Raw genomic sequence first — 27,920 nt, forward strand, 5'->3', positions numbered from 1 at the left:
CAGATAAAATAATTAGCGGATGCGATTCGGATGTGAAGGCAATTAGAATTTAAAATTGGTAAGATGTAGTTAGTAGATAGATACTCTAAGGTCAGTTATTACATTTGAAATAAATTTTACAAGAAAAATAGATAAACAGCGTGATAAGGGAATGTGATGTGAAAGAAGATATAGTGACAGGAAAAGGGTATGCTAAATTGCTAAGATGGTTTGATCACGTGGAGAGGATGAATGAAAGCAAGTTGTCTAAAGAAAAAAAGAAAGTAAACAAGAAGAGTGTGAATGGAAGAGTAGGAGTGGCAGGGCCTAGACAAACGAACCTTGATTAAATATAGGACGACCTGGCAAAAAGCCTTGCATGCATGAAGAGTTATGCACCTTCCCGATAATGTAGGCTTTGTCTACCAAGTAGGGGATAAAGAAGTGATATATGATTAAACCATATTACATGATTTTTCTATATCGGACGGAATGAAATTGAACACTTACACTTATAACTAGTAAAATTATGTACATGTACTTAATTAAATAATAAGGCATAATAGGTACATTTGTTTTAATAAATAACTATCTTTATTACATTTCAATATAAAATTTAATAGGTTAATTCTTAGGATAAGGAATGGGGTACTGCTTCTACTCATAACCTTTTATCCTTAGATGGGTATCCTGTTCTGTTGAGCCCACTTCACTATTGGTCGCACGATGTTCTCCGCCCGAGGATGAACCCTGGATCCTGGTGCAAATAATTAATACATAAAATTTCTTGACCAAACATATAAATATACAATCGGAGTGTGAAGACGAACGTCTTTCGTAGTCATACCAGCGCCGGATCGTAGCCCAAATCTGTTATCTTGAAGACTTCCGAATTTATCTTAATCAACAATATCTTAATAACTTATAAAAGTGGTAGACCTGTACATGTATGTACAGGTCTACCACTTTTATAAGTTACATCGGCATTGTTCGACGGCGCAGAAAAGTACAACCGACCGCCGAATCTGGCCGAATGAAAACATTAGTGAAATAACGAACTTATTGCTACTACATAGGATTTTAAATCCCAAAACAAAAGGAGTCGTGTATCTTGCTTATTACTCCAGAACTCCAAACGTGGCGAGTACGCAATTATAGCCAATAGCGAACGGTTTTGATCCAAATGTTCAAATGGCGCACTATGATTGGCACAGATATTTTCACGCCATGACAAAAATTGATTTCTGCGCAGGTACATCGGTGTACCTAACTTATTAAAGTGGTAGTACTGTAATAAGACATTTTAGAAATAAAGAACCTTACCTCTGAGCAATGCGAGGGCGTCCCTGAGATCGGCAGCGGCGTGGTGTCTGCCCGCGGCGGCCGCCTGCGCGCACCCGCACACGGCGCCGCGCAGCCCCTCCCACATTTCCGGCCCGCCGTCCAGTCTAGAACCAAGCACAGTCACTAGCTATAGTCGAACGAACAAAAGTCATCGATATAACCAAGCAGTTCAGCTAAAGTGGCAGTATATGAATACATAAAAATCGCGTCTCTTTCCTGGAGGAGAAGGCAGAGACAACATCTCTCCACTTGCCACGACCCAGAGGTCGTGGATACTTCTTTCGCTTTCGTAATACTCTTCATGCAAGCTCAGCATTTTCGGGTACTTTTGATTTGACCTTTTTGCAAGGACGTCCCTAATTTGATCAAGGTACGTTCCTCCTCCTTCCTCCGAAGGCAAGTTGGGTGAAGCTCTGTGATATTTCTCCTTCCAGACACTAAGACACTTAGTAACACAAGTGTGATGTGAGCCCACCTGTCGAGCATGTGGAACGCCTTGGCCGCCACCAGGAACTGCCCCATGCGGTAGCTGTCGTTGGCCACTAGCTGCAGCAGAGCGAAGCTGTCCGGGGTACCTGCTGTCTGTGGTGTGACAAAGATTTATGAAATACCTTACATGTACTTACATACTACGATTTTAATCGTACACCCTTAATGTCTTATTAAAATTTTAATATGTATAATTCTTCGTACTCTCTCTCTCTCTGTGTTATCTTTGCGTCTTTCCTGTTACACTTATGCAGCTAGGGTTTCGGCATTTCTCTACCCACTTTATCCGGTCTTCGGCATCCTCAGGAAATATTTAAGATTCCTTTCATAGTCGCATTTTGAAATGAAAGTGAAGCTTCGCCCTTGATGCCATAGCCTACGAAACCGGCATATAATGTGCCTTTTTAACGGTGATAAAATTTAACTAATTGGTTTGGTATTTCCAAGATTAGCTCTTACAAACAAACAATTTTAGTTTCAAAAAGGATTCCTACCTTAACACATATCTCCCATGCGAGATGAGCGTCCTTGTTCATGACGTGACACCGGCACAGGCACGCCAGGTACGTGAACGAGCTGCGTATGCCTTCGTCCTGGATGCTCAGAAGACACTCCTCGGCCTCCCGGTAGAAGCCCGTGGCAACTTTTGCCTAGTGTCAGGTTCAAACGATTTTGGATTAAAACTTTTGATTAGATTCACGAATTGGCAACCGCGAAGAATTAAGTCTATAATGTCTTCACAACTTTACAACAAAAGACTAAGTCCGCCTCGAAGGTAGTTTTGGACTTGATGGACATAGGTAATCTAGGTATTGTTGTGAAACTCTTAAAAACACTATTTTTCTCAAACTCGGCTAAATTAGTGTAAAATGGTATGTGGCGATCGATACGACAAATAATATCAGCCAATCGTGCGAAGTCATAAGCCAATAACAGCGATTATGCGCTATATAAAAGTTTCCACGGATTGGAGCATATATCTACAACCTCTGACTCAATATTGTCGGAGTCATGGTTAACGAGGCAGAACATAAGCCTGGCGGAAGATATTCCCTTGACTCGAACCGGATACTTCCCTCCCGCTATTTAAATTTATAAATGGAACCGAAACCGAAATGATAGTGGTCTGCCTTATGTGGCACTGTACCAAGAACGAACAGTTAATTGTCCAAAGAAAATGCCACTCATGTACCAACAGCGCCGTGTGGTTCCCGGCACCAATAGAAAAAAGAATAGGACCACTCCATCTCTCTCCCATGGATGTCGTAAAAGGCGACTAAGGGGTAGGCTTATAAACTTGGGATTCGTCTTTTGGGCGATGGGCTAGCAACCTGTCACTATTTGAATCCCAATTCTATCTTAAAGCCAAACAGCTGAACGTGGCCGTTCAGTCTTTTCAAGACTGTTGGCTCTGTCTACCCCGCAAGGGATATAGACGTGATTATATGTAATGTATGTATATATGTATATATGTACCAACAAGCGTTGGCATGGGAAACCACCAGTTAACGGTCCTACGACGCTCAAAGATGAGGGAAAATGTCTATGAACTTATTCTACGCCAATCGTCTGGCCAACAAACAGTTAGACGATAATGTTTTCTTCTTTCGCGTTTTGCCGACAGGACTAATCATCCTCGAACAATTTCGTCAACAGAAAAGTTGGAAGGCCGTTCTGAAACTGGAAGCAAGATGCTTATAACCGTTCATGATGGATCAAGATGTTGGGGGTAGGTCTGTCGTCTTTAACTTAATGTAGCTGCTTAATGTAGTGATGTCACAATATAGCACCTACCTGGGCATAGTTAATGTTAAAAGTGTCATCGTTGACGAAGAAGCTCTTGATAGAATTGAGATACACCAGAACCTCTTCAAACTGGGCTGCCAGGAAGTAGGAGGATGCCATGCATTGCCTGCCCGGGATGGTGTCGCACTCCGACGCCGAGCTGCCTACCAGGTGGAAGCTCTGTTGAGCCAGTTTCATTTGCTCCTCCTTGAACCAGCAAACAAGTATGTTAAATATGATAATTATTTAGGAACGTTGTTTACCTAAGTTAATATATTACTATATATACATATTTAATCACATCTATATTTCTCGCGGGGTAGACAAAGCCAACAGTATTAAAAAGGCTGAAAGGCGACGTTCAGCTTTATGGCTTAATGATGGAATTGAGATTCAAATTGTGACAGGTTGCTAGCCCATCGCCCTGGGGAAACTCAAGCTTATTATAGTCTTTACTTTAGTCGCTTTTTACGAGATCCATAGGGAAGATATAGAGTGGTGGTTTAAAGTTCCGGGAACCACGCGGTACTTATATTTACGGCATATAGCTGAACGTTGCCTTTCAGTCTTTGGGAGACTATTGGTTTTGTCTACCCCGTAAGGAATAATGACCTGATTATAATGTTTTTATTTATTTAAAACATTATTGCACAAACGAAATGTACAAAGGGCGGACTAAATGCCGTTGGCCATTTTCTACCAGTGAACCAGCTGACCAAATAGAAAAACTAAATGCTTATGTTTGTTCGTAAGTACATACGAGTATAATACCTACATCTCCGGTCTTGTTATAAAGCCTGACAGCCACGACGGCCCTCAAGATGTAATGCAGAGGCGAGGTGGGCAGCAGGGGCTCGAGAAGCGCCCGGGCCTCCACCGGCTCCCCGGCCCGGAGCCGGTAGCCGGCCAGGTTAAGGCGGGCTTCGGGCACCACGTCCACCAGCTCTGGGAGTACCTACGTAAGCAGAAAAATAATTAAAAAGTATACATTTTATAGTCTGTCCTTTTCCAAGTGTCATTGTCATCGATCCATCCTGCTGTCACAGAGATATACTGTATACCAACTAGTTAATATGTATTAGCGAATGTATAAGTTCATTTGTTTCTTTGTTGTCACTTCACGCGTTATCTACTTACTGAACTTTTGCGTATATATAACTAGCGACCCGCCCCGGCTTCGCACGGGTGCAAAATTATAAATGTTATTATACATAAAAACCTTCCTCTTGAATCACTCTACCTCTCTACAAAAAACCGCATCAAAATCCGTTGCGTAATTTTGAAGATTTAAGCATACAGACAAACAGACTAAAATAGCGACTTTGTTTTATACTATGTAGTGATTAAAACCCTGGGGACACTGTATGGTAAAAACTATAGTTCCCGTGGGATTTGCGATATACCTGTTTTCTTTCGTAGGTGGTGGTATATTCGCGCGTGTAGGTGGCGCTAAAATTGCGGGTAAAAGTATTTAGAATTTGTGTTTTTACCTTGAGTGCTCCGTCGCCATTTCTGAACACAACCAGGTTATGCTTCACGAGGTCCTGACCGAAAGTGTGTTGCTCGGACGAAATTTGTTTTAATTCATTTTCAGCTGCCTTGCCGTTGTAAAGTCTGAAAAATTAAAAATAGGTAAGTATATAAACATTGTAAAATTAAATTAGTTTAACCCATATAGTTATGTAATTGTTGCCTTATCCAAATAAAGAAATGTAGAAACAAAAAAATAAGTGTAAAACCACCCTGGGAGGATCGTCATGGGGTATCTTGAGAGTCCGTGTTGAAGATTAATTGAAGTCCATGAATAAATTTAATTATAATTAATGGTGTATGACACAAGTCCTATACAAGATTATTGAATTTTATGGCCGTAAAATATAACTACTCAGCAATCATACAAAAAGCTGCAGTGCGTAAAAGCATGTCGCGTTAATACCTACGTTAAAGTAGACATATACTTTACATTGACGGAGGTAACTATTTCATGCCTACCTGAACAAATTGCAGGCCTTCAGGTTACCCGCGACCGTGGAAGTGGGGTGCTGTGCCAGATACACTCCCAGCACCTCCTGTGAGACGTCGTAGTAGTCCAGCTTGTAATAGCAGAGGGCCACGTACACATTCAGCGCCATATACTGACTGCAATGATTTATAGCCACATTAATAACATTAAACATAGTCTTAGTACACATATGTAGGTGGTTTAAGTAGGTTGTACTACCTACATAGGTATGTTATTTTCTATGGACACTTAAGATAATTTGTATTGTATGGTACGTTTCACGAACTGTGTCTGACAAACATAAGTAAGTTACTTTATTTTACTTAAAGCAAGACTAGGTATTACTAGGGATATGAGACAAACAAAAAATATATTATTTTTTGTCGTCATTCTTCATCTTCCTCCTGGTAGAGAGGAGGCCGGCTACTAATGAAGTATATATACTTATATCATAATTTATAAATAATGAAAAGTATGAATAAAAATATAGTATGGAAGTATGGATATGGTAGAATTATCATACCTAGGCGAGTGTGCCAAGGCTTTAATCCAGTCCATGTCATCTTTATCATATCTTTTGTATCTGTAATTCAATTCAACCGTATATTTCAACTTTGGTTAAAAAATGTGCTATCATTATTTTTTGATACTCGTACCTATAATAATCCAGAGTATATATAAAAAGCTAAATACCTATTGACTATAAAAAACTTAAACTTAATGTAAGCTGGTTTAATTATCTTCTTCCTTTTGATGTTAGTTCTGATTACATCCTCACCTTTCTGGAGAGTTCGCCTTTGACAGTGATCCTGGATTGGGTAAGTCATGTTTTTACACGAAGCGACTCCCGTCTGAACTTTTGGAACCTTTGTAGGGGAACCTACGTCATATTGAATCATGGTTACAATTACACATCCTGTACCCTAAACGTGCAGTTTCCTCATTTTTGAGTATTTCCAGTTTTCCAGCATTTAAGCGGAGGCTGGTCCGCTAAAATGCTTCGAAGGCAAGTAGACTTATAATATTAAGAAGTGAACGCACCGCCTGTCCAGCAGTAACTTCTTATAAACATCGATGGCCTCCTGGTAGTGAGCGCGGAGGTAGTGCACCGAGGCCAGACTGAGCTGGTCTTCCGGCACGTCTCGCAGCGAGGAGTGCGCCCGCATCAGGGAGTCTTCATCACCGCGCTTGTGGGCCAAGTGGAATGTCAACCTGGTCTGATAAAAGTAGGTTTAGGTTGTATTCTGGTTCATAACGCATGAAGATCTACTGGAGTCTTCTCAAAGAATTTAATAAAGACCGTTGGAATCTGCTTAATAATATCGTGATTTCCAAGACTCTGCGGCGGTACGTGATCTAAACACAAAGTATCTACTCCACGGCAGGTAAGACCGGAGGGAATAAATAAGTAGAGTGGGTATTTTTTAACCACTCACCTTAAGGGCACAATTAGGAGCTTTTTCTACTGCTTCTTGGGACTCCTTATACATTCCTGTGAACGAATAAATCAATTTAGGTAATGATGAAATAAGATATAGATTACAGACCAAACAGATTGTAGACTTGCCTTCAGCTACAATTTTTTTTATAAAAAGGTATGTTTGTGTTTCGTCTGTAGTTCATCGTTTATGGCCAATTACCAGACTGTATATAGACAATATTTCTCTTTCCTTTAACATGTTTTAAATTCTGAATTCATTCATTTTCGATGCTGGTTTTTACTTTTTTAATTCATTAGGTTATGGGCCCAGTTATCAATATTCGTGGCTTCATTTCTTAAGTGTGTACGTAGTCCTTTGACTAACCTAAATAGAAGTAGCACACGGCGAGGTCCATATCGAGGTTGTCCAGTATCCTCGTGTCAAGGTTCTCCCTGGCCCTGACCTGCTGGTAGGCGTCCAGGGCGTGCCGGTACTCCCCCAGGTGGAACCAGCACCAGGCGGACCAGATCTCCGCCCACACCTCGGTGTTGCCCTCGTGTTTAAGGAACTAAGAAAAAGTGTAGAGTGATTAAGAAAAAATTAAAATTTTGGCGCTTTAGCCGACATTTTATGGCATCCTTTCCTTATTGAAGTTGACATACATAGTCTCCGAGAAGTGGGTAGTTATTATTTTTGGGATATCTTTTTTCTCTCCAACCATAGATAGCCGTAATCATAAATATAAATCAAAAGTACCCGAAACCGCCGAGCTTGCGTGAAGAGAGTTATGAATGTGGATGAAGCGAAGGAAGTATGCCGAGATCGTGGCAAGTGGAAAGAGGTAATCTCTGCCGACTCCTCCGGGAAAGAGGCATGATTTTATGTATGTATGTATAAATATAAATAGAGATTAAATAATCGAAGTGTTAGGTATGTCGCGTTGCAGTAAATACCTACTCATAATCACAACGCGACATACAAACTTTGATAACTCGACCTTAACCCTTCTTTGCATGATGATGGAAATTTCAATCATAACATTTAGAGAAGAAAAAAAGGTACTCAAAAACAGTAAACTTTAAATTTGTTGTTGCTGGCAACTTTATAAATGACTATTGCGTACAACAAAACCCTAGTACCAGTCTACTAGAAGAAGAATTACAATAAAAAAAAAGAAAGGTCACTTCGGTGTAAATTTCTTAAATGTAAAGGCTATGAAAGATGTAGTTTATAGAAGATAAATAAATATAGAAGATGTAGTTACAGGAATAGAAAAGGGTATGTTAAGATGGTTCGGTCATGTGGAGAGGATGAATGAAAGCAGGTTGACTAAGCAGATATACAAGGAGAGTGTGGAGGGAAAGGTCGGAGTGGGAAGACCTAGACGAACGTATCTTGATCAAATTAAGGACGTCCTGGTAAAGGGTCAGGTCAAAAGTACCCGAAACCGCCGAGCTTGTATGAAGAGAGTTATGAATGTGGACGAAGCGAAAGAAGTATGCAGAGATCGTGGCAAGTGGAAAGAGGTAGTCTCTGCCTACCCCTCCGGGAAAGAGGCGTGATTTTATGTATGTATGTATGTATGTAAAGGCTATTCCACAATTTCGAGTAATCAATGTGGAGTTAATTTGTGCTTGAATAAAAATAATAATTGTTTTTTAAATTATCATTTAGAATAAAGGAGAATAAGTAAACAACATCTTTTGACTTATTTAGTACTCAGCTATATATGTAACAATGCATAATGATGTAAATTTTCATCACAGTTTTTTAAATAATTCAAATTCTTATTTATACTAGGATTTTTTTAAATATTTTTCCTTTAATCTAGAGCATTAATTACATCAACCTGATTTATTTCAAAAAAATTGGAAAAATCATGCAATGAAGGGTTAATGGCCTATAAAGTCAGGTCAGTAACGTGTCGGATTGTCCGCCCCGAGTGTATTTTACCTCCAACATAGTGAGGGCGCCGACATAGTCCCTCTTCATGACGAAGTCTTCCAGCTCAGGCAAGCTCCTCTTGGCTGAGCTGCTGCCTGTGCTGGCTCGGCTGTCTGTAGCTGGCTTAGACCGGGAGAGAATCTGGAACATCATAGAGAATCAAAGCGTTTGATAAAGATGTAGTTGATTCATAGACATAACAGCCGAAACACACACGTAGCCTACGAGGGCGTACAACTTATGTACTACATAGATGAAAATGATAAAATACTAGCTTTTGTGCGGGACTTCACTCACGAGGAAATTTGCAGAAAAAAGTAGCTCCTGAATGTTTTTTTGTGCTTGTCTCTGGGCCAAATATAATCTTGATAGCTCCAGTCGTTTTTAAGTTTATGATTGTGGATAACTTTAATTAAAATAGAATTTAATGTAAGAACATATTTTAAAACTGAACGTGGCCTATCAGTCTTTTCAAGACTGTTGGCTCTGTCTACCCCGCAAGGAATATAGACGTGAATATAAGTATGTATGTATGTAACATATTTTACAACTTACCATTTTGCTTTTCTCTGTTTCCTTTCTTAATAAATTTCTTCACAGCAATATAAGGATAAGCGGCGCGTCTGTTGACATGAAGCTGTTGCCATGGAAACCGATATTTATGCCACCTTTTTGTTTTCACATTAAAACTTTTTTTATTTAGTCCCTGCATATCATCAACTTGAGGGAGTGTGCCCAGAAGGCTGGCAGCATTGCCGATTTTGAATGGCAATGCTGATTCTCTGAGCCCGATAATTTACAGCCCTCTCCGGTCACGAGATACATCAATTTACAATTTAATTTAAATTTGTAATTATTTTTTTCCTTTTTTATAAGTATTTTTGATTTTGTTTTAAAGTGTTTAGTTTTCAAAAATATTTAACGATAGAAATATTTGTTTTATGTCTTATATTATGAAATGGTTGAATTGAAATCTATAAAAAATAGATTAATCGCTGAATTGAATTCCGGCTGGTAAATCTGAAATTAAATCCAGTTTGTGCTTGACAAAGTTTGGATGTAATGCGTGAACTATATAATTTTTAAATTGAATTTCAAACATGACAGCGCGCCACATTCAAAATAGTTGCTAAGTTACAAACGACGCTGTAATATTCTGTTGCTGAACACTTTGTATCGAGTTTTTGAAGATTTTTAATCATTTTAATAACCATGAGCGAATCGCCAGGGTCTTCCAAGGTCTGCGTGTGTACGGAGCTCAGTGATGAGACCTCAGGTCCTCTTACTCCTCACTGTGAGTGTCCGAGAGATGAGCATGAAATCGTCATTCACGAAGAAACATGTCTTATGTACAAGCACGAGAGGATCATATTCCCTCATGTAAGTTTTTTACTATATTTAGATATAACTTCGTGTGGTTCGCCCAAAATAAGAAATCCAAGTTTATAGGTAAGCCTTAACTATCGACTTTACAATGCGCAAGAAGTAAATACATCTAAATAGAAATGATGACACTTATATTAATAAGGACTAATAGAAGCGATGAACAAACAAAATATGTTTTTTCATCGCTTCTATTAGTCCTTATTCCCTTAGTCGCATTTTACGACGTCCATGTAATTTAGTTGCACCTATATACAGATGCACGTGGTCATAGCCTTTCAAAAAGACTATTGGCTCTGTCTACCTCGTCAGGGATGAAGACGTGATGACGTATGTATTGTTTGTTTGACAGGAGCCGGAGGTATGCGAGTGCGTGACTCCGCCGTTCGAAGATGGGGTCTGCAAATGTTGCGCCTGCCCCGTGGACCAGTGTCACTGCAAGAAGGCTGGTAGAGAAGTGTTTGATGAGTACGTCATATCTCTTTGTATTATTTTGACGGCCTGATGTACGATTCACGGTCAGGTTTTGATAGAAAACTAATTTTTACGGTGTCTTGGACAATTATGTTTACTTATTATATATCAGTAATTACTCACTTCATTTTAAGTATAAAGTCTCCCATATTGTCTCTGTTTATATGAATGCGCTAATCTCTGAAAGTTGTGGACGGGTTTTGTTCGTGTATAAAATGTTGTAAAGTCGGATTTTAGAGGAAAGTTTATACATATAAAAACTACCTGTGCGAGGCACTGGGTGATTCGCCGGTATTAGTTTGTAATGAAATGTAGTAGATATACTATAGTAGTAAAAAGGTATTACGTACCTACGTCAGATGGCGCAGCAAGCGGGACGTCGGGGAGATGCCAGCAGTGCTGGAGTCTTCTCATCCCCTGATGCAGAGGTTCCAGGAGACGCTCAAACGATTCCTGGAGAAGGAGAACGCGATCGCCGAGGAGGAGATATTGCAACTGGTAATCCGTTTTTTTTCGCTGTCTCGTTTCACGTCATAATAGAAAGGGAAACAGCGATAGATTTTTGCGAGATAAAAACGGCGTAGATAAAAATAGGTATAATCAAAATCGGTCCAACGATATAGCCTTGTAAGCGTAACAGACAGGCAGATGAATATATACATTTCAACATTGACCATTTTTTTGTGATAACTAAAATATGGGTATTTGTGCACTGTTAACTTAAATCGCACTTATTTATTTATTTTTTACAAAATTATGAATATGTTGTACCGATTTGGATGCCCCTCAAAGTTAAAAATTCTCCTGACAGATCCTCCACATAATTTCAATAAAAAAAATAATAACTCAATGATTTCATTACAGAGAGATGATCTGCGCCTGAGTAAGCTGGCGTATGACAATGACCTCGAAACCATATATAGGAGTGATCATGATACCAACGCGCAAAGGGTGAGTTTTAAGAGCAAACCAACTGTAAACTAAGTAGGTGTTTTTACATTTATAATATAAGTTGGGATTCGCTCGCTCGATTTGTTTCACCCAGAACAATCTGCACTTATCCCTTGGACCGGCGACTCGTTAAATGAATTTTTAAAATACCCATTTTCAGGCCATGATCGTGGAGTACGAGACAACCCTTGGTCAGAAGACCAGGGAAAGGGAGGAAGCCGAGAAACGCGCCAGAGAAGCCAACGAGAGGTACCAGCGAGCCCGCGACAAACTAAACCAGGATATTATTACGGGTAGGTTCTTAGTCCTTACTTATGATAGAATTAATATTAGTTTAGTTGCTTTCTGACTAATATTAGTTTAGTTGCTTTCTGACTTGGCAGCTGATCTAATTCTTTACTTATTAACTATTAATTAAGAGTATTTATTTGTTAAAAAAATTCACATGATGAAAATGATTGTAATTGTTGACTAATATTGTAAATGCGAAAGTAAGTTTATTTGTTTCTCTTCACAGTTAAACTACTGAACCGATTTACATCTTTTGCACATATATATAATGTGGAGTACGGAGACGGACATAGGGTACCTTTTATCCCGGTAAAAACTAATTTTTCCGCGGGATTTGCAAGAAATCAGTATTCTTTTGTAGATGGCGCTAAATTCGCGCAGGCGGGTAAAGGTTAGTGGCTAATGATTCTGATTTTGCCTCCATCCGTGCATTTTTCTTAAGCTTCATCCACATTCATTACTTTTTCATGCAGACTTATCCATTAACTGTACCAAGCAGTTTATAGTTTATTAAAAATACATTTTTCAACACAGAAAGAGAAACAACCGAAGAACTGGAGGCTCTGACTGCTCTGTGCAGGCAGCTGGAAACTTGGCGCGAGGAGACCGAGTCGGACCTGACCGTCAGTCAGCGAATGTCTGACAAAATGCGGGCCGAGAAGAAAGCGTTGGCTGATGAGAAACGGCAACTGGTATCTACCTTCACTTCACTAATTACCGAATATTACATACATAAATACTGCAAGTTAAAATTTCGTGTGGAAATGAAATCTTTGAACTCAATTTTGAAGTAGTCAACCGATTGAGCTGAAAATTATATACCCGTTTTGTTTTTAAATGACAATGAGATAGTGTCTTACTTTCTTCTACATCATAATGATGAAGTCAGAGAATAACATGAGACGAAATGACTTCTGATCAATATTTGTGGCCCAGGAGAAAATACTTACCTAGTTTGGATCATAGATATAAGACTAGGTGATTGGTACATTAAGTTCGTCTTGGCCTTCCACTGTCCCGTTCACACTATCGCAGTCTGCTTTATTTTGGGGCATTTTTTACTATTTCGTCATTTTCAGGATATAATAATATTCGGGTTGAGCAACGAGGTGTGGAAGCTTGAGTCCAAATTGGAGCTTTTCAAGAAGCAGCTCGAAATAAAGAACGTTGAGATGGAGAATGTCAATGATAAGGTAAGACAAAATCACATTATAAAAAGCGTAGTAAAAACACACCCTCTTTCCGTAGAGAGAGGTAGCGTAGACAGAGGCCTACTTACGCCTTTTTACTTGCCACGATCACTGCTTATTTATTTCGCTTCGTCCAAGAATTATGATGTGAAATATGAACGTGGCCTTCAATTTTTTTTTAAGACCATGCTATGTCTACTTCGCAACGGAAATTAACGTGACTATTTGCAAGTTAAAAATGTTTTGTTATTACTCCAAAGGTGACAGCATACGCGGCCGAGCTGGAAGATCTGGACCTGGACAAGCGTCGCTTGGTGAGCCTCTGGAACGCTGTGCTCGTCAACATTCAGCAACGGGACAAGGTTTATGACTCAGTCAGGGATGATTACAGGTAATGTGGTTTTTGTAACTGTCTGGTTTCAATTGTTATCCTCCAGGTTTTTGGAGGTATGGCTACAAACTAGCTTCCATCGTCCGCTGATCGTCTGTCCCCTTGCGCTACCTTGGGAAGGGCCCGAGGAGCGCTAATGACCACAATTTATGGGAGGATAGAAAATGCGGCTTACAGCCTGTAAGTGTGCAAGTAAAATTGAATATTTGTCAAAGGAATTTGAATCACTTTATTCTTCTTCTTTGCCGCATTGGTAATGAATAATCAATAGTAATGTTATACTTGGGTACCTTATGGAAGTTCTGTGGAGGAGCCGATTGCTAGTTCGACATCATGTAGGATTATTGTATTAAGTACCCATAGAGTGGTAAACCCAAAGTTGAAACCAAGGGATTTTGCGGAAAGGTAAATAATGGAGGCGTCAGCTAGTTACAGTTACCTGCAAAAATCCATATTACATTTTCTCGTAATTGAATTTGGACTTTTTGGGTACTTGTACGTAGGTTTTTTTTAGTAGCACCTTTTTTCCATTGCACAGACTCGTATATTAACATGTTTGGTCTCGAGACGTGATATTTTGTTCATAGAACGCCTTATCATCCAGGGAAAGTTAGAAGGCACAAAACCTTGCGGGAGGTCTACGCGTTTGACCGACCAAATAGGTCGGTCAAACGCGTAGACCTCCCGCAAGTCAACTCTTATTTTGTTGATAAAAAAGAATGTTATTCTTCACAGGGCACTGACGGAAAATTATCGCACTTTGATGAACAACCTGGAGATCACGAAGAAGGTGCTGATGGAGGAGATGAACAAGGGGAAAGAGCTGACGATGAACAAGGACAAGCTGACGTATGATCTTGAGCATGCCACCAAATTATGTGTGTATATCTTTGACCTAGAATCTTGAGATGTGCGAGGCTTAGAATGGCTAAATAAATCCTTCATTTTCGTAATTTTTGTGGTTTTCGCACGATTGATTTCCTCTTTTACTCTTAAGCAAGATTGGCGGAAGATCCTACCTTTGGCGGCCGAGTCCAAATCGTTTTCGGGCCACAATTTTTTTTTCTTATGTTTGAGAACAATAAAGGTGTTCAGTAATAATTTATGATTTGCAGTTGACGCGGAAGACGTGAAGAGGGTGACTTACGAATCAGAGATTTCCGAACTTCAGGAGTCAGTAGAAATGAATGAACGGGACCAAGAGATGATAAAATCAGTGAGTTGAAAGCGAAGTTAATAGTAAAATAGTAGAAAATTTGCATAAGGCAAATTATTGGCAAAGTCCAGACCAGGTAGCGCCTGACATTCAAATCAATGGACTCAATTCAAGAAGCTGTGTTATGTTATAGGAAAACTTCGCAATGAGGAACATTTTGAAAAGCACAGAGAAGGAGTTCGACCACAAGGTGGAAGCTAAGCTGAAGTTGGAGAATGAGATCCTGGAGAATCTGCAGGAGTGTCTCCTCAACGACAAAGCAGTGGAGTCCATGGCGAATGGCATCAGGAAGATGCGAGAATTATCCAGAAAACAGGTACTATATATTGAGGTCCAATCAGAGTTTATTGTAATTTATATTTTAGTTTACTAGTATTCCTACTTGTATATGAAGTGATCATCTTCAGAAAAAATACTAATGATAATATCTGACTGCCACATAAAGTACAAGCAACATAATCAGAAACCCTAGAAATTTCCTTTGACAGTGCTATGAGAAACAAGGGGATATTTAGAGATAAAAAAAAAAATAAAAAAATAAAAAGGAACTGTATTTTTTCTCCACAACAATACAATTAAGTCTGTTGTGGAGAACTGGTGCCTGAACTAGGTATCCGAAGGAACCTGTCATACAGGACACCAGGCCTCCCCTCAGAGAGAGTACATGAATATTATGAATAAGTACACACTGATACTAATAATCTAAATTAAATTTACCTTTTAGTAGATAACATAACCTAGGTTGTAGAGAAAATTTATATATTGGTGGTGCTTAAAATATCCTCAAATTACTTACCTATTAGGAGTTTGTAAAATAGGAGTGTAATAAAAGTAACGACAAAGGTATTCTAAGTAGGTATATTAAAATGGATGCGTGAGAGTAATTATTGTTGTGACCAGCCCTACGACGGTCTCTTGGGATCGGTAGTGATGGGATCATCACTACCACTGGAACATAGAAAAGTCGATTTTTAAATAATGGGCCGAAGCAGATCTTCCGTTTCTAGGTATGTAAGGCCTTGTAACCAAGATCTGGTAACCATTTTACACATGGGTTTGGTAAGGGGCAATATATTTAGTTTGCGATTTGCCTGCTTGTATAGAAAAGGCCCTAGAAATTGAAAAAATCTTTGGAAGAAAGTGGTGTTATAGTCGGATGTCATTGAGAAAAGTTTAAACTAGATTTTACGCTTAAAGTGGACGTAATAACGCAAGTAAAAGTATGCCTTATCATTTCTTACGAATTAAATTACCTTATTTTACAAAAATGTCGTAAAATTTACTTACCAGGAATCCAGTTCAAATACATTTTGCAAGAAGTGAGAAGAGTACCCCTTGTATATTCTAACCTGCCTTTTTCACAGGAAATATCATTGATGTCACTGGAGACTCAGCACGCCAAGATGATGTTGGACATTGAGGTGTACAGAAACCGCCAAGCGCGCAACAACATACTGCTGGAAGAGACTCTGGCCAAGGTCCGCAACAGAGAGAAGGAGATTGACAAGTTGGAGGAGAAGTACGACCAGAAGGCGCTGCTCCTCACCAAGAAGCAGAGGGAGCTAGACATTATCATAAAGAAGTACAACACTCTAAAAGAAGTTTTTGATGTAAGTATTTGAGTTTCTGGCAATGTATATCCATTTAGATCGGAAACCGAAAGTTGAGAGGTTTTATATAGTTATCCGTCATGTAAATGAAATATGTAGGTACCTACTTAGAGAAATATTCGTGTTTTTACATGGCTTTTATGTGGTTACCTACATACCAAAAAAACATATGTCTTCCAGCTGAAATCGCCACAAGAGCGGCGCATTGAAGAGTTAGAGCAGCAGATCAAAGCACTTCGCGAGAAAACCGAGGGGATGCAACATGAGTGGCTTCGTCTGCAAGGGCACGTGGTGAAACTGACGGCACAGCACCACAAGTTGGTGGCCGACATCAACCTCATCAACAAACGTAAGGACGAATAACTTTGCTTCGAAATCTAACCCGCCGGAGTTCAAAAGTTGAAAAATTCCTAGACCACTTCAGGAACTTACTCAAATTTATTGACCTGAAGGTTTTGGCTGTGCATTGATATCACAGTCAAGCATTCAGTATCCACTTTTATATATTAATTTTAGATTCGATGCAACCGAAGTTGTGTAGATGAGTCATCATGATTACCTCACAGTCTTTGATTCTATTAAAACTGATTGCAAGTTATCACTTGTACACTGTTCAATACAGTTTTACAGCATTACCATTGTCTTTCTTAATTAGGTATCTCTCGTGTTATTAATCTTTGAGGTACTTGTTTTATCATTCATGTTTATGTCGTCCAGAAATCCAAATTTGCGAGCAGAAGATAATGCGCATACAAGTCGACTGCGAGAATGTCGCCCAAGAGAGAAGTCGCGTGGAAAGAGTGTTGCGAGACCTGCGCGGGAGACTAGAAGTGCTACAGCGCACGCGCAAGGACGCCACTGAGAGAAATGTCAATGCGCAACGGACTAATGTCGCTATTACACACGAGTACGCGGCTAATTTGAAGGTAATGTTAAATACTTGTGCCGGGACTGATGAATCGGTCTTAACCGTCCCCAATGACTATCTTCCGCTGGGCTGGCTCCAATCGGTAGCAACTTTTTCGCGATTTAGCCTATGCGCTGTGATTGGCTGGTGTCGTATGACATTTGAGATGTTGCCGCAGACTCTTCGCTGATATTGACTGAGCGCGTCATATGCTTTGCTGTGATTGGCTAATGGCGTGTGACGTAAATGATGTCACCTCATACTTATTATAACCTGTCTATATTGTGGACGTCACCTGCAGAGAAACTTCCGCCATGGTCGTGTTTCCCTGCCGTCGACTGCTCTTACCCATTTGGTATTGTATTGATAATATACTTAATTAATTAACTGCGTACTCTGGTTTCCTAATGTTGTGCGTAAGACCGTGAGTTCTCCCGCTTTTGTGCACGGATGCCAGGTTAAAAGGATTTCGTGAAAATTTGCAAGCTTTTAGAATTATTTGTATCAAAATAAACAACTGTGTTTCAAACTGTGCGCCAAATTCACTGGTAGATCAGGTTTAAGTTATTATTTAAAACACGCAGGGTGCAGAGGCAGAAATTATTCAAATGGAGGAGGATATTGATACGATGGACAAGGAGAAGGCCAATCTTACACAAGAACTGGATCGCATTCAGAGAGAAGCGCTCATTTGGCAGAGAAAGGTAGATACTGTTTATATCGATGACCTACCTTACTTATAACACATATGGGTGTTGTTTTAAACAGCCGATTTTATTCTATATTCTAGGGTATACTAGCAGTAGAACTGAAGAGAAATATCCAAAATGCCAAATCAGCTGCTGGGGAAATTGGACAGATGAAGAATGAGATTCATAGAATGGAGGTGAGACTGTTTGAGAAATTTGACCTTTACCTTTTGTCAGCGACTCCCGAGCTTTGATGCTAAACTGAGAATACAATCGAAAATACGATGAGAGCAAAATCTTCATCCTATTACCATTCGTCGAAATTCCTTTTTTCCAGGGGGGTAGACAGGGGAGAAAAAAATCTTAGGTAGGAACTTTTGACTGATTCAGAATTCTTTGAAACCTGATAATACCACTTATATCGTCATTCTGGGCAGTATGTCCTGGTTAAATTCTTCCTGGAGCCAAGAGCCAGGAGAGCGTAAAACCACTGTATACTCATATAATGTACAGACTAAAATCGCTTGAATAAGCTTGTAAGCTTGTAAGACGTGAAAAGCGTCTTTAATTACGTAATATAATACGTCTCTTTCCCGTCTCTTTCTAAAGTACGCAACAAGAGTACAACACAAGTAAAGATGACCATGAGATGCGTAACTTAGCTTTTTAGTTTTTGGTACTTTACCATTCAATCTTTTTCCCATGGATTTTATAAAGACAGGGTATAGAGGCACATTCAACTAGTGCAAGTTTTTATGCTGGTCTGGTATTGACTTGGTCTAACTAAGGTCCGTCGTGAGCAACTTCGGCGTACCAGCGAGAAGTTGGCCGAAGACTTGGCGTTGTACGTGACGCGGCGAGAGACAGCCATGGAGAAGAGTCGAGCCGCCGCCGCCGTTGAGAAGGCCCACGGGAGCTCCACGCAGACCTCGCAGTCCTCGTACCATCACAAGCTGAGGCTGGCTAAAGCTGATATGGCAAGAGTAACTAAGGTATCTACTTATATTGTCTATTATGGTAACGTATACTTGGTAACTTGGTAATTAGCTGCCAGTGACGATATATTTTCTGGTATCTCTACAACATAAGTACCTATATATTATAACTACTTCTTACCTTACCTCTGATACACAACCAGTTACCATTTGGTGCTTTGGAGACGCAGCACGTAATCGTCTCCATGACGAAACAAGTGCATTAATGCATACTTCATTTTTCCTTTACTATATTCTCGCCATTGGTGTAAGGACCTGTCAGACGCGAAAGCCCAAATGGAGCAGTTGCGACAGGAGCAAGCGCGACTAGAGAGTGAGGTTGAAGAAAACAGCAACATAAATGCTCAGCTGGAGGAACAAGTGGCCACCCTGCTGCGCGAGTGCCGCGAGACCGAGCGTCAGAAGCAATGGGTAAGTCACTCCTTATTCTTTACGGCTTTAATACTGGTTACACCCTCTCCTTCTTGTAAAGAATCCCGAGATGCGTTTTTTGACCACGATAGTTTGGGTACGTCAGGTTTTCAAATATGCAGATCACTCATCCAACCCATGATTACTATTATATTCTAGGCAATAGTCTCGTTAAAAGTATAACCTCTCCGGAGAGGAGTCCGAGGTCCGCATATGACCATAATTATAGCAGGAACTCGGGGTCTTCTTTCTAAATGGACGTGGTTTCTAAACGAAGCAACTTTGCAGAGGAACCTTACCCATAATATAGTAACCTACACATTCAGTTTCTAGAATATGCTGGTTTCCTCGCGATGTTAATGTACGTATTCCAGAAAATATTGGTATAGTACATGGTTAAGGTAGGATTAGAATCTGTGCCACCTTGTACAACGCTTTGTTTTTTAAACTGGCATCGGTCCACTTTGTCTAATTTACTTAGATAATTTATATAGTTTGATTTTGCTATATATTTGCCATTTTGTAATTTACTTGCTCCCGAAAGAACTCAGAGTGAATTTTACTATCTGTGAGTTTTAGTTTTAGTAAAAATTCATAAGTTCGTTTGTTATTCAGATCCTGGAGCGCGTAGTTCGTAGTCAGCGCCTCGGCAGCGAACTGGCGACGGCTATCAAACGCCAGTCGGTTCGCACGCGGAAGCCCAAGTCTACCATCATGACGGAGTATAACCAAGCTAGGGCCCTCAACGACCGCCTGCGTTACATCGTCGACAACCTCGCTAAGGAGTACCCTTATCTCAGTGACAAGTTTGAAACTGTGTGTAATACCCTCAATATTCACAGCCCAAGTGAATCGCCCCGGTTAGTGGCAGAGTGTAGCAGTGAATGCATTGTGGAGGAAGACAATGTGGCTGAGAAACCTTTAGAGTATGGGGAGTAGGCTTTTTTAAAGAAAGAAATGACGTTATCAATTTGAGTCGCTTCCGCTTTATATATTTCGGAAAGTTGAAACATAATAATACTAATATTGCTTTTTTGAGGTGTATAACAATAATAAATAATATTTAGAAACATTACTTCACTTTTATTTTGGTGGAAAGTAGCTAAAGGCCAAGACAAATGCATTTGGGTTAAGTGGATACTCGCACATAGGAACGTACCTACCAATGTCAAATTAAAAGTCACGTGGGATTTTTTATCGGGAACCCAAATGTCATATTCTTCAAGCTGTAATATTTTTCCAAAATGTGTATGTGATAAACTATAAAAGATTTTTCTATGTGGATTATTGATTTGTGATTGTGGCCAAGCATGCGTGTTGGAGACTGTTTACTAATACAGGAATTAGTGACTTTAGATGTTGTCCCTAAAAGTCTCGAAAAAGGGCGAACCAAGGGTGAAGTAAACCACCCTTAGCTGTTAAACGAGGATTGACGAAAACTCGACAATGGCAAAATAAGCTCATGAAGAAGATTAAGATTAAGTGGAAAGAGGTAGTCTCTGCCTACCCCTCCGGGAAAGAGGCGTGATTTTATGTATGTATGTAAGAAGATTAATTGCCACAAAGAACGAAAAAAAAGTCATGTCTCAGTGTCACTGTCAGTCTCGTTTATGCATCAATGTCATTTTTTTAACAACTTGTGGAATGAAGAAATACACACGTAAACAAATAAAAAGATACAAAAGATAAACCTATTTTTGTAAACTAAATAAATAATATACACTAGTCTATTTATAAGTATTAAAACCATGGATATGTGCAGAATTTGTCTTTCAAACTCTGCTGACCAAGATATACAAAAGTTAAAATCAAATGTTGATGGAGCTCCGAAGAACAGTGTGGATATATTAGACTTCTGCTTAAATATTAAGGTAAACAATAATCAATTAAACTATGTTACATTATTAAAATGCATTGGCTCTAATGCTTATGTATATTTTCAGATAGAAGATTTAACAGTGAACATGAAATTGTGTGCAATATGTTTCAAGAAAGTTTTATCTTTCTACGAATTCAAATGTTTAGCTTTGAAAAATGATACGTATCTGAAGACAGTCGTGTTTCCTGATAATAAAAATGAAGTGTTTTTTAAAGTCGATATAAAGATTGAAGATTTAAATGGAAATGACAGTCTTGGTGGATTTCCTAGTGATGTGAAGGAGGAATTGTTTGATGAGGAAGATGCTTTGCAAGATTACCATTCAGACGACGAGCTATTGAGTGTCATAAAACAAATGAAATATGAAAATAATGAAGAAGATGAAGTTAAGGAGAATAATGGTATGTCAATAATTTTTTTTGCAGTGATCATTATTTTATAAGGTGTTTAAAATATTGTTATGATGTTTTACATGGCTTGATACTCAGCTTTTCTTTAAGTAAAAAGGAATCTATGTTATAAGTAGTTACCTATTTGCCAAAGGTAAAGCAAAACCTTTCACTTGAAAATTATGATATAACCTCTGGTATAGAATAAATAATATTGTGAAATATTTCAGTTACCTTACCTAATGAAAAGAAAAAGGGTAAAGTCCAAAAGCCAAAATCTGAAAGTAACACCCTGCAGGTTTGTGAAGAGTGCGGCAAGACAGTCAGAAGGATGCGAGAACACCGACTGCTTCATCAACCGCCCTCGAATCGCAGGCGATATGAGTGCAAGGATTGTAACAAAATATTTTCATCATATGGTGCAAGGTACAAGCATGTCAAAATAAAACACCTAGGAATGAAACAAAAGTGTCCCATTTGTAATAAAGGTATGTTGGTTTCCTTGTACACTTATTGGAAAACATGTCTATTTGGGACTATGAAAAAAACTTTAATAACATATTACTGTCACTCTCGCTTTCTCTGCTATCACACTGTTCACTGTGTTCCTGGTTGCACACTCCACTTTTCTTTCGCAACTTTGTCAGGTTTTCAGTGTCCTCATTTTATAAGTCCTTTGGCTCGCTTTTAATTTTTTGATAACATATTTGATTAAAGACCAATGTTCAAAAATAATTGCACAAACCTACATACACACAAAAATTAAAATGTGTTCTTTAATTATAGATAACAGATGCTCTGTGTGTCATAAGTTTTCTAATTAATAAAGCTGTTTAGTTTAAGAGAAAGTCTGATAGTGTATTAGAAGTTGCTTTCTGAAAGAAGAATCCAATTTTATTTGCCTACCTGCAGCATTGTCCACGCGAATTTAACGCCCCTATACAAGAATACAGGTTTTTGCAAATGTCATGGGAACTATAGTTTTGACCAGTTTGAAAGGTATCCTACATTGGTTCAGTAGATAATGCGTAAAGAGATAACAAACAAAACTCACTTTCGCATTTATAATATTAGTATGGATAGACACGAGGAAGGTTATGTTCTACCTCGTGTATAGTTTGGTTAGTAAATAGCAATACCTTTTCCAGCTGTGGTGAACCTAAAATCGCATGAGCTGTCAATGCACAAGACGTCACTACTTCCTCATGCATGCTTGCTCTGTGAGCGACGGTTTCTAAGTCAATCTTTGCTAGACATACACATGAGTTCGCACACCAAGGACCGGCCCTACCAGTGCGAGCTTTGCGAGAAAGCTTTCAAGACTAAGATGGTTATGTTGCAGCACAGGTGAGATGAGTATATATCCTTTTTTAAATTTACATTCAAGCATCAATCTTTATACTTTCAGGGTAGATAGAGCCAAGTCTTGAAAATACTGAAAGGCTACATTCAGCTGTATGGCTGAATGATGGAATTGATATTAAAATAGTGACAGGTTGCAAGCCCATTACATGCACATGCAGTTGCCTGAATGTGCAGGTTCCCCCACAATGTTTTCAATTACTGTAAGAGTATCAGTTTAAACTCAAACTAATGTAACATACCTTAGTAAAGAATAATGGGCAGTTGGGCACGTGTCCGAAAATTCGCATCTGTGCCTCCCAGCCCAGCGCATTACGCCCATGAACTTGATGCTTTCAATTTTTGCGTTCAATTGATCACTACGCATTATGAAGTCCTCCCTATTTTCTCTGTGGACGGATTTAGTTCCTGTTAGAAATGTTAAAAAGAGGGTTTTCTGAGGAAATTTTATATCTATAATGTACGAGTATCATGCTACCCGAGTACTAATAAAACCTTAAAAAAAACAAAAAGACATTACTAATATTTTTTTGGTAATTCTTCTCAGGCGACAAGTTCACGATAAAGAAAAGATGCATTTATGTCAATTCTGCTCAAAAAGTTTCTTCAAGAAATCCCATCTTCACTCACATATTAGGTAAGTGTTATTTTTACATATATTCCGACTAGTTTTCATTATGAAATATGTTCAAACAAACACACTTTCAAATATATAATTGAAGCGGGACTAAACTAAGTTTAATGTACCTAATTTATTCGATGTCAATCAATATTGTGAAATCAAAAGCTTCAGTAAATTTCGATTACTTTGGGACATTCCCATAATAATGAATAATAAAAAAAAAGATATTTTGGGCTATATTTCAATATAATCACAGGAACCATCTGAGATAGACACATAGAAATTTTAAAATAACCTACATTTTTGACTTCTATTGGTCATATGTAATATAGATCTCTCCTTATAAATATTTTCTCAATATCTTTAAAAGTACAGACATCGGTCGGTTACAATTTTATGGATTATTATGTTTATAGATCCCACACTAAGGAGAAGCCGTACGAATGCAAGGATTGCGGGAAACACTTCAGCACCATAACAGTGCTGAGGAATCACATGACAACGCACAGCAACCTGAAGCTGTTCCAGTGCTCCATGTGCGACATGTCCTTCGCGAGACGCAGGTGAGTGATGTCTTCCTCACGAGGCGCGGGTAATGATGGAGAATCCACATAACCACGCACAGCGACCTTAAGCTGTTCCAGTGCTCCATGTGCGACGTGACTCACGATACGCGGGTAATGACGTATTATAATCTAATCAAAAAAAAGAATAGGACCACTTCATGTCTTTCCCATGGATGTCGTAAAAGGCGACTAAAGGATAGGCTTATAAACTTGAGACTCTTCTATTAGACGATGGATTAGCAACCTGTCACTATTTGAATCTTAATTCTATCATTTAGCCAAACAGTTGAACGTGGCTTATCAGTCTCTTTAGGACTGTTGGCTCTGTCTACCTCGCAAGGTATATATATAGACGTGATTATATGTATGTATGTTTGTACGGAAATTGGCAGGATTTTATTTAAATTATTTAACGCTCTCATTTCAGTTACCTTAAGGTCCACATGGTCATTCACACGAAGGAGAAGCGTCACGAGTGCAAGTACTGCGGCGTCAGGTTCGGCAGGTCGGACCACCGCAACAGACACCAGCTGACCATCCACGAGCAATACAGACAGCCATACAAGCTGACCGACTTCGCATTTCTACACGATAGAAGTAAAGACCGTGTGAATTAATAGCTTTTGTATTTTGACGGCTTTATGTTTTATGTTATCGAGTTTAATATTAAATATTTAATGTTATCTATCAAATATGGTAGAGTTTTTGTTACTTTCTTTATAATAAGTGAATACTGATCAGTGTTGCCAACCCCAATGAAGAGTTAAACTGTAGGCCAACTTACAAAAAAAATTAAAAATGAACTCCTTTTTTAAAACCTACAACGTCTACGAGACGTTGGGGTCCATTGTTAGTGACTTGCTTGGCGGAATGATTGCTACACTGAAAATGTACACCAGGGTATTAAAAAAAGGGATATCCTGGATGTTACGGAAGATGTAAAATTAAAACAACAAGATTATTAAGATTAGCTTTTATTCTTTCAATGTCGGATACAAATAGAACTTTCGTATCAAATATTTAAAAATGCCACGATAGATAGAGAAAATTGTACAATAATCGAAAGTTTACAAGTGGACGTCCGATTGCTACAGTATAACATACAAATGCCAATAGAACAGTTCACAAACCAAAACGACAGGCACGTTCAACTTATAGCTAAAAATTAATAGAATAATGTTATATAAAACAAAGTTCAATCCCTATATATGTATATCACATTTTGTGATGTAACGTGGTGGTTGATTCAAAACACCTTACACTTACGATTCAATGGAATTAGCTGCCTCTAACAATGTAGCAGAATATGCAATTCAAAATTACAAAGCTAAAACGTAAACTGTAATATATAAAATTAAAAAAGAAAACTCTACTAAAAAGGTTTAAAATATTGCATAAAACTTTTCATTAATAATTCTCCAATATAATTTATTGCAATTAATATTTACGGAATATACAATTGAAAATGGCCTTGCACAACGCCGTATTTTCATAATTGGCAAAGAGTGGTTATACAAATTAAAGTGTGTACAATAGGACCATATTTAGAAGTAATTCCGATATAATGCATAGTCTACATAGTTCTTTAAAATACCATGAAATAATTCTCGGCAAATCATACGCGCGATGGTCTGGAATAGGATACTGCCCGTTCCAAATTTGATATTAGCCAATGCAACGTTAATTCTTGTAGTTAGAATTTTAACGTGAGGCATGAAAATATTACATAATGCATTTCCATTCGATCTTCGACCATTGGAAGTGAACATTGCCGAGGCGACTTCTAAAACTGGTTTTAGTGTACACGCGTAGTTGTTTAATGGTAAATAAAATACCCTAGTCAATTATTAATTGTCAAAAAAGAAAAATGTTCTATTGGTAAGTACTTAAAAAAAAATCTCTTCACTCTAAAATGAAATAAATAGGCACATTACATTCACTCCGAATGTTCAAAGAGCAACTTAACAAGCTAAATTGGTACATCAATTTTACATTGTCTTAACTATAAATACTTTAAAATATACCACAATTATATTGTAGCATTGCTTTTACAACATCCTGTTGTTATGGCTGTTCGGTTTGTACTCGATAAAGTTACAATGGTACAAATTGTTTACTATTAATTCCAATAAGTACACATTGTTTAACAAATATTATGTTTATAAAAAAATTACATCTGAAATTAGACATGCACTCGCCAAAATAAAACTATTTTATTAACAGTATAAAACGTATTGAAAGCAACAAATTATACAAAAATAAAAATTTATTCCTAGACGCGAAATTGACCTCAGAACTTGGATAGTGTTTTCAAAAATGGCAGTACTTTAGCTGCCTAGGAATTGAACATAATTGAAGTAAAATAATACCGTAATTTTACAACTAAAATGTCGTTATTCAATCCCAGAGTTACGACAAACATAAATCGGTGGAACCGAGAACAGGATCGTTGCTCGATCGTCAAAATAAGAACATGTTCCCTATTTACAACCTTGTGTACGTGTAATTTTATTAATCTGTGTATAAATGCGTGGGATTCTCGTTTCGATAGTGTTGCGTTCCGTTAGAGAATCGACATCAGTGTTTGTCGACATTAGTGTGTCTCGGTGGGGGCGGGCGGCACCGGGACGGCGAGCGGCGACCGCTGCCGGTCAAACATCTCGAGGATCAGCTTGGGGTCGGTCCCGGCCGGCACCGTCACCGTGCCCGTCTGTGTGACACACGCCTTATGAATACCATCGCACGTTCTTCTCTGCGGCACCACGTGGCGGACGCTCGCGTTTCAGCGCTAGTGATGCGACCAAATTAGTTTCATATCGATTGTGTAAAATAATCGATTGATGACGATGAACCGGTACACAAACACGAGCGGACGCCACAACAATGCGCAGATTGTTTTGTTTGTTAGTTTCAAATTTAGAACACAATTATGTTAGTATTAGCTCTGCAAGTGAATGTTGTAATTGCAACTCTGTATAGATAAAATAAAAAGCTAAAATAAGGGGGGGGAAATTTGATAATATATATTAAAAAAGAGCTGCCATGCTATTTTATGCTTTATTTTGATAGGAATAAGGTATATATTAAAGCAAAGTGTGGGGTACCTCGATGCGGGTGATGACTCCTTCCTCGCGACTGTGCTCTAGGACTACAAACAAAAACACAAAGCGCCCGTCAAACATACATACAAACGAACAAACAACGTAAACATATAATAATGATATATGAAGCAAGATCAGATTATAACTAAACAGGGTTAGTAGAACAAATTAATATAAAAAATAATAATGAAATTAAAAAAAAAATCTCATGAATAAAAATATCTCTGTGCTTGCGCATACGGATAAGTACATTTTATATCAAGCCGCGGTAAAGCCAGTTGGCCTGTCATGCAAAGGGAGACTTTCGTTTAAGTGCTTTTCCGGATTTATTTTTATCTTTACCATTTATATTAAAAATGCATTCTAAAGATATACTTTTCATTGTGGTCACTAAATCATACTTTAGCCAACTAGATGTACGAACTTGATCGGGCAATCTACAAATGAAAGTTAAATGGTATATTCTTTAAATATCTACTCGAGCAAGGATTCGAACTTAGGTACGGGCTCTCAGTACTTAGTCTCAGTA

General features: G+C 38.6%; 4 protein-coding genes across 9 annotated transcripts in view; 2 read left to right on the forward strand and 2 right to left on the reverse strand.

Moving 5' to 3' along the window:
* Nucleotides 1-542: 542 nt before the first annotated feature.
* On the reverse strand, nucleotides 543-23,603 carry LOC106141681 (intraflagellar transport protein 56). Of its 2 annotated transcripts, none has more exons than XM_060947025.1 (14): nucleotides 23,345-23,603; nucleotides 8,974-9,105; nucleotides 7,405-7,588; nucleotides 7,036-7,091; nucleotides 6,641-6,816; nucleotides 6,123-6,182; nucleotides 5,590-5,736; nucleotides 5,088-5,211; nucleotides 4,373-4,552; nucleotides 3,607-3,804; nucleotides 2,307-2,462; nucleotides 1,799-1,905; nucleotides 1,303-1,427; nucleotides 543-736 (listed from the first exon to the last, which is right to left on the reverse strand). In XM_060947025.1, the coding sequence occupies exons 1-14, from the start codon at nucleotides 23,390-23,392 to the stop codon at nucleotides 657-659; spliced, it is 1,773 nt and encodes a 590-aa protein (XP_060803008.1). In that variant the 5' UTR covers nucleotides 23,393-23,603; the 3' UTR covers nucleotides 543-656. The 2 variants fall into 2 exon arrangements, with proteins under 2 accessions (XP_060803008.1, XP_060803009.1); XM_060947026.1 differs by lacking the exon at nucleotides 23,345-23,603 and adding an exon at nucleotides 9,520-10,231.
* LOC106141692 (coiled-coil domain-containing protein 40) lies at nucleotides 10,177-20,428 on the forward strand. The gene is made up of 19 exons (XM_060947027.1): nucleotides 10,177-10,344; nucleotides 10,700-10,815; nucleotides 11,181-11,319; nucleotides 11,686-11,772; nucleotides 11,933-12,065; nucleotides 12,598-12,755; nucleotides 13,143-13,256; nucleotides 13,514-13,644; nucleotides 14,380-14,522; nucleotides 14,760-14,860; nucleotides 14,994-15,176; nucleotides 16,225-16,470; nucleotides 16,651-16,819; nucleotides 17,188-17,396; nucleotides 17,962-18,081; nucleotides 18,168-18,263; nucleotides 18,855-19,058; nucleotides 19,314-19,472; nucleotides 20,088-20,428. Exons 1-19 carry the CDS (start codon nucleotides 10,177-10,179, stop codon nucleotides 20,409-20,411), a joined length of 3,000 nt encoding a protein of 999 aa, XP_060803010.1. The 3' UTR covers nucleotides 20,412-20,428.
* On the forward strand, nucleotides 21,098-24,982 carry LOC106142485 (zinc finger protein 883). The gene is made up of 7 exons (XM_013344254.2): nucleotides 21,098-21,343; nucleotides 21,416-21,752; nucleotides 21,971-22,228; nucleotides 22,889-23,087; nucleotides 23,650-23,739; nucleotides 24,141-24,287; nucleotides 24,718-24,982. Exons 1-7 carry the CDS (start codon nucleotides 21,221-21,223, stop codon nucleotides 24,905-24,907), a joined length of 1,344 nt encoding a protein of 447 aa, XP_013199708.1. The 5' UTR covers nucleotides 21,098-21,220; the 3' UTR covers nucleotides 24,908-24,982.
* A 266-nt stretch (nucleotides 24,983-25,248) lies between these two features.
* The window catches only part of LOC106142486 (lethal(2) giant larvae protein homolog 1), a 49,039-nt gene continuing 46,367 nt past the window's right edge, over nucleotides 25,249-27,920 (reverse strand). For 3 of the 5 annotated variants that reach the window (XM_013344257.2, XM_013344256.2, XM_013344255.2), the window contains exons 25-26: nucleotides 27,395-27,438; nucleotides 25,249-27,000 (exon numbers count right to left, since the gene is read on the reverse strand). In XM_013344257.2, coding sequence (XP_013199711.1) covers nucleotides 26,884-27,000; nucleotides 27,395-27,438 — 161 coding nt within the window. In that variant the 3' untranslated portion in view covers nucleotides 25,249-26,883. Of the gene's footprint in view, nucleotides 27,079-27,394; nucleotides 27,439-27,920 lie in introns of all 5 variants that reach the window. The other 2 variants (XM_013344259.2, XM_013344258.2) reach the window with 2 other exon arrangements.

Source organism: Amyelois transitella, chromosome 12 (assembly GCF_032362555.1).
Source record: "Amyelois transitella isolate CPQ chromosome 12, ilAmyTran1.1, whole genome shotgun sequence".
NCBI classification, from domain to species: domain Eukaryota; kingdom Metazoa; phylum Arthropoda; class Insecta; order Lepidoptera; family Pyralidae; genus Amyelois; species Amyelois transitella.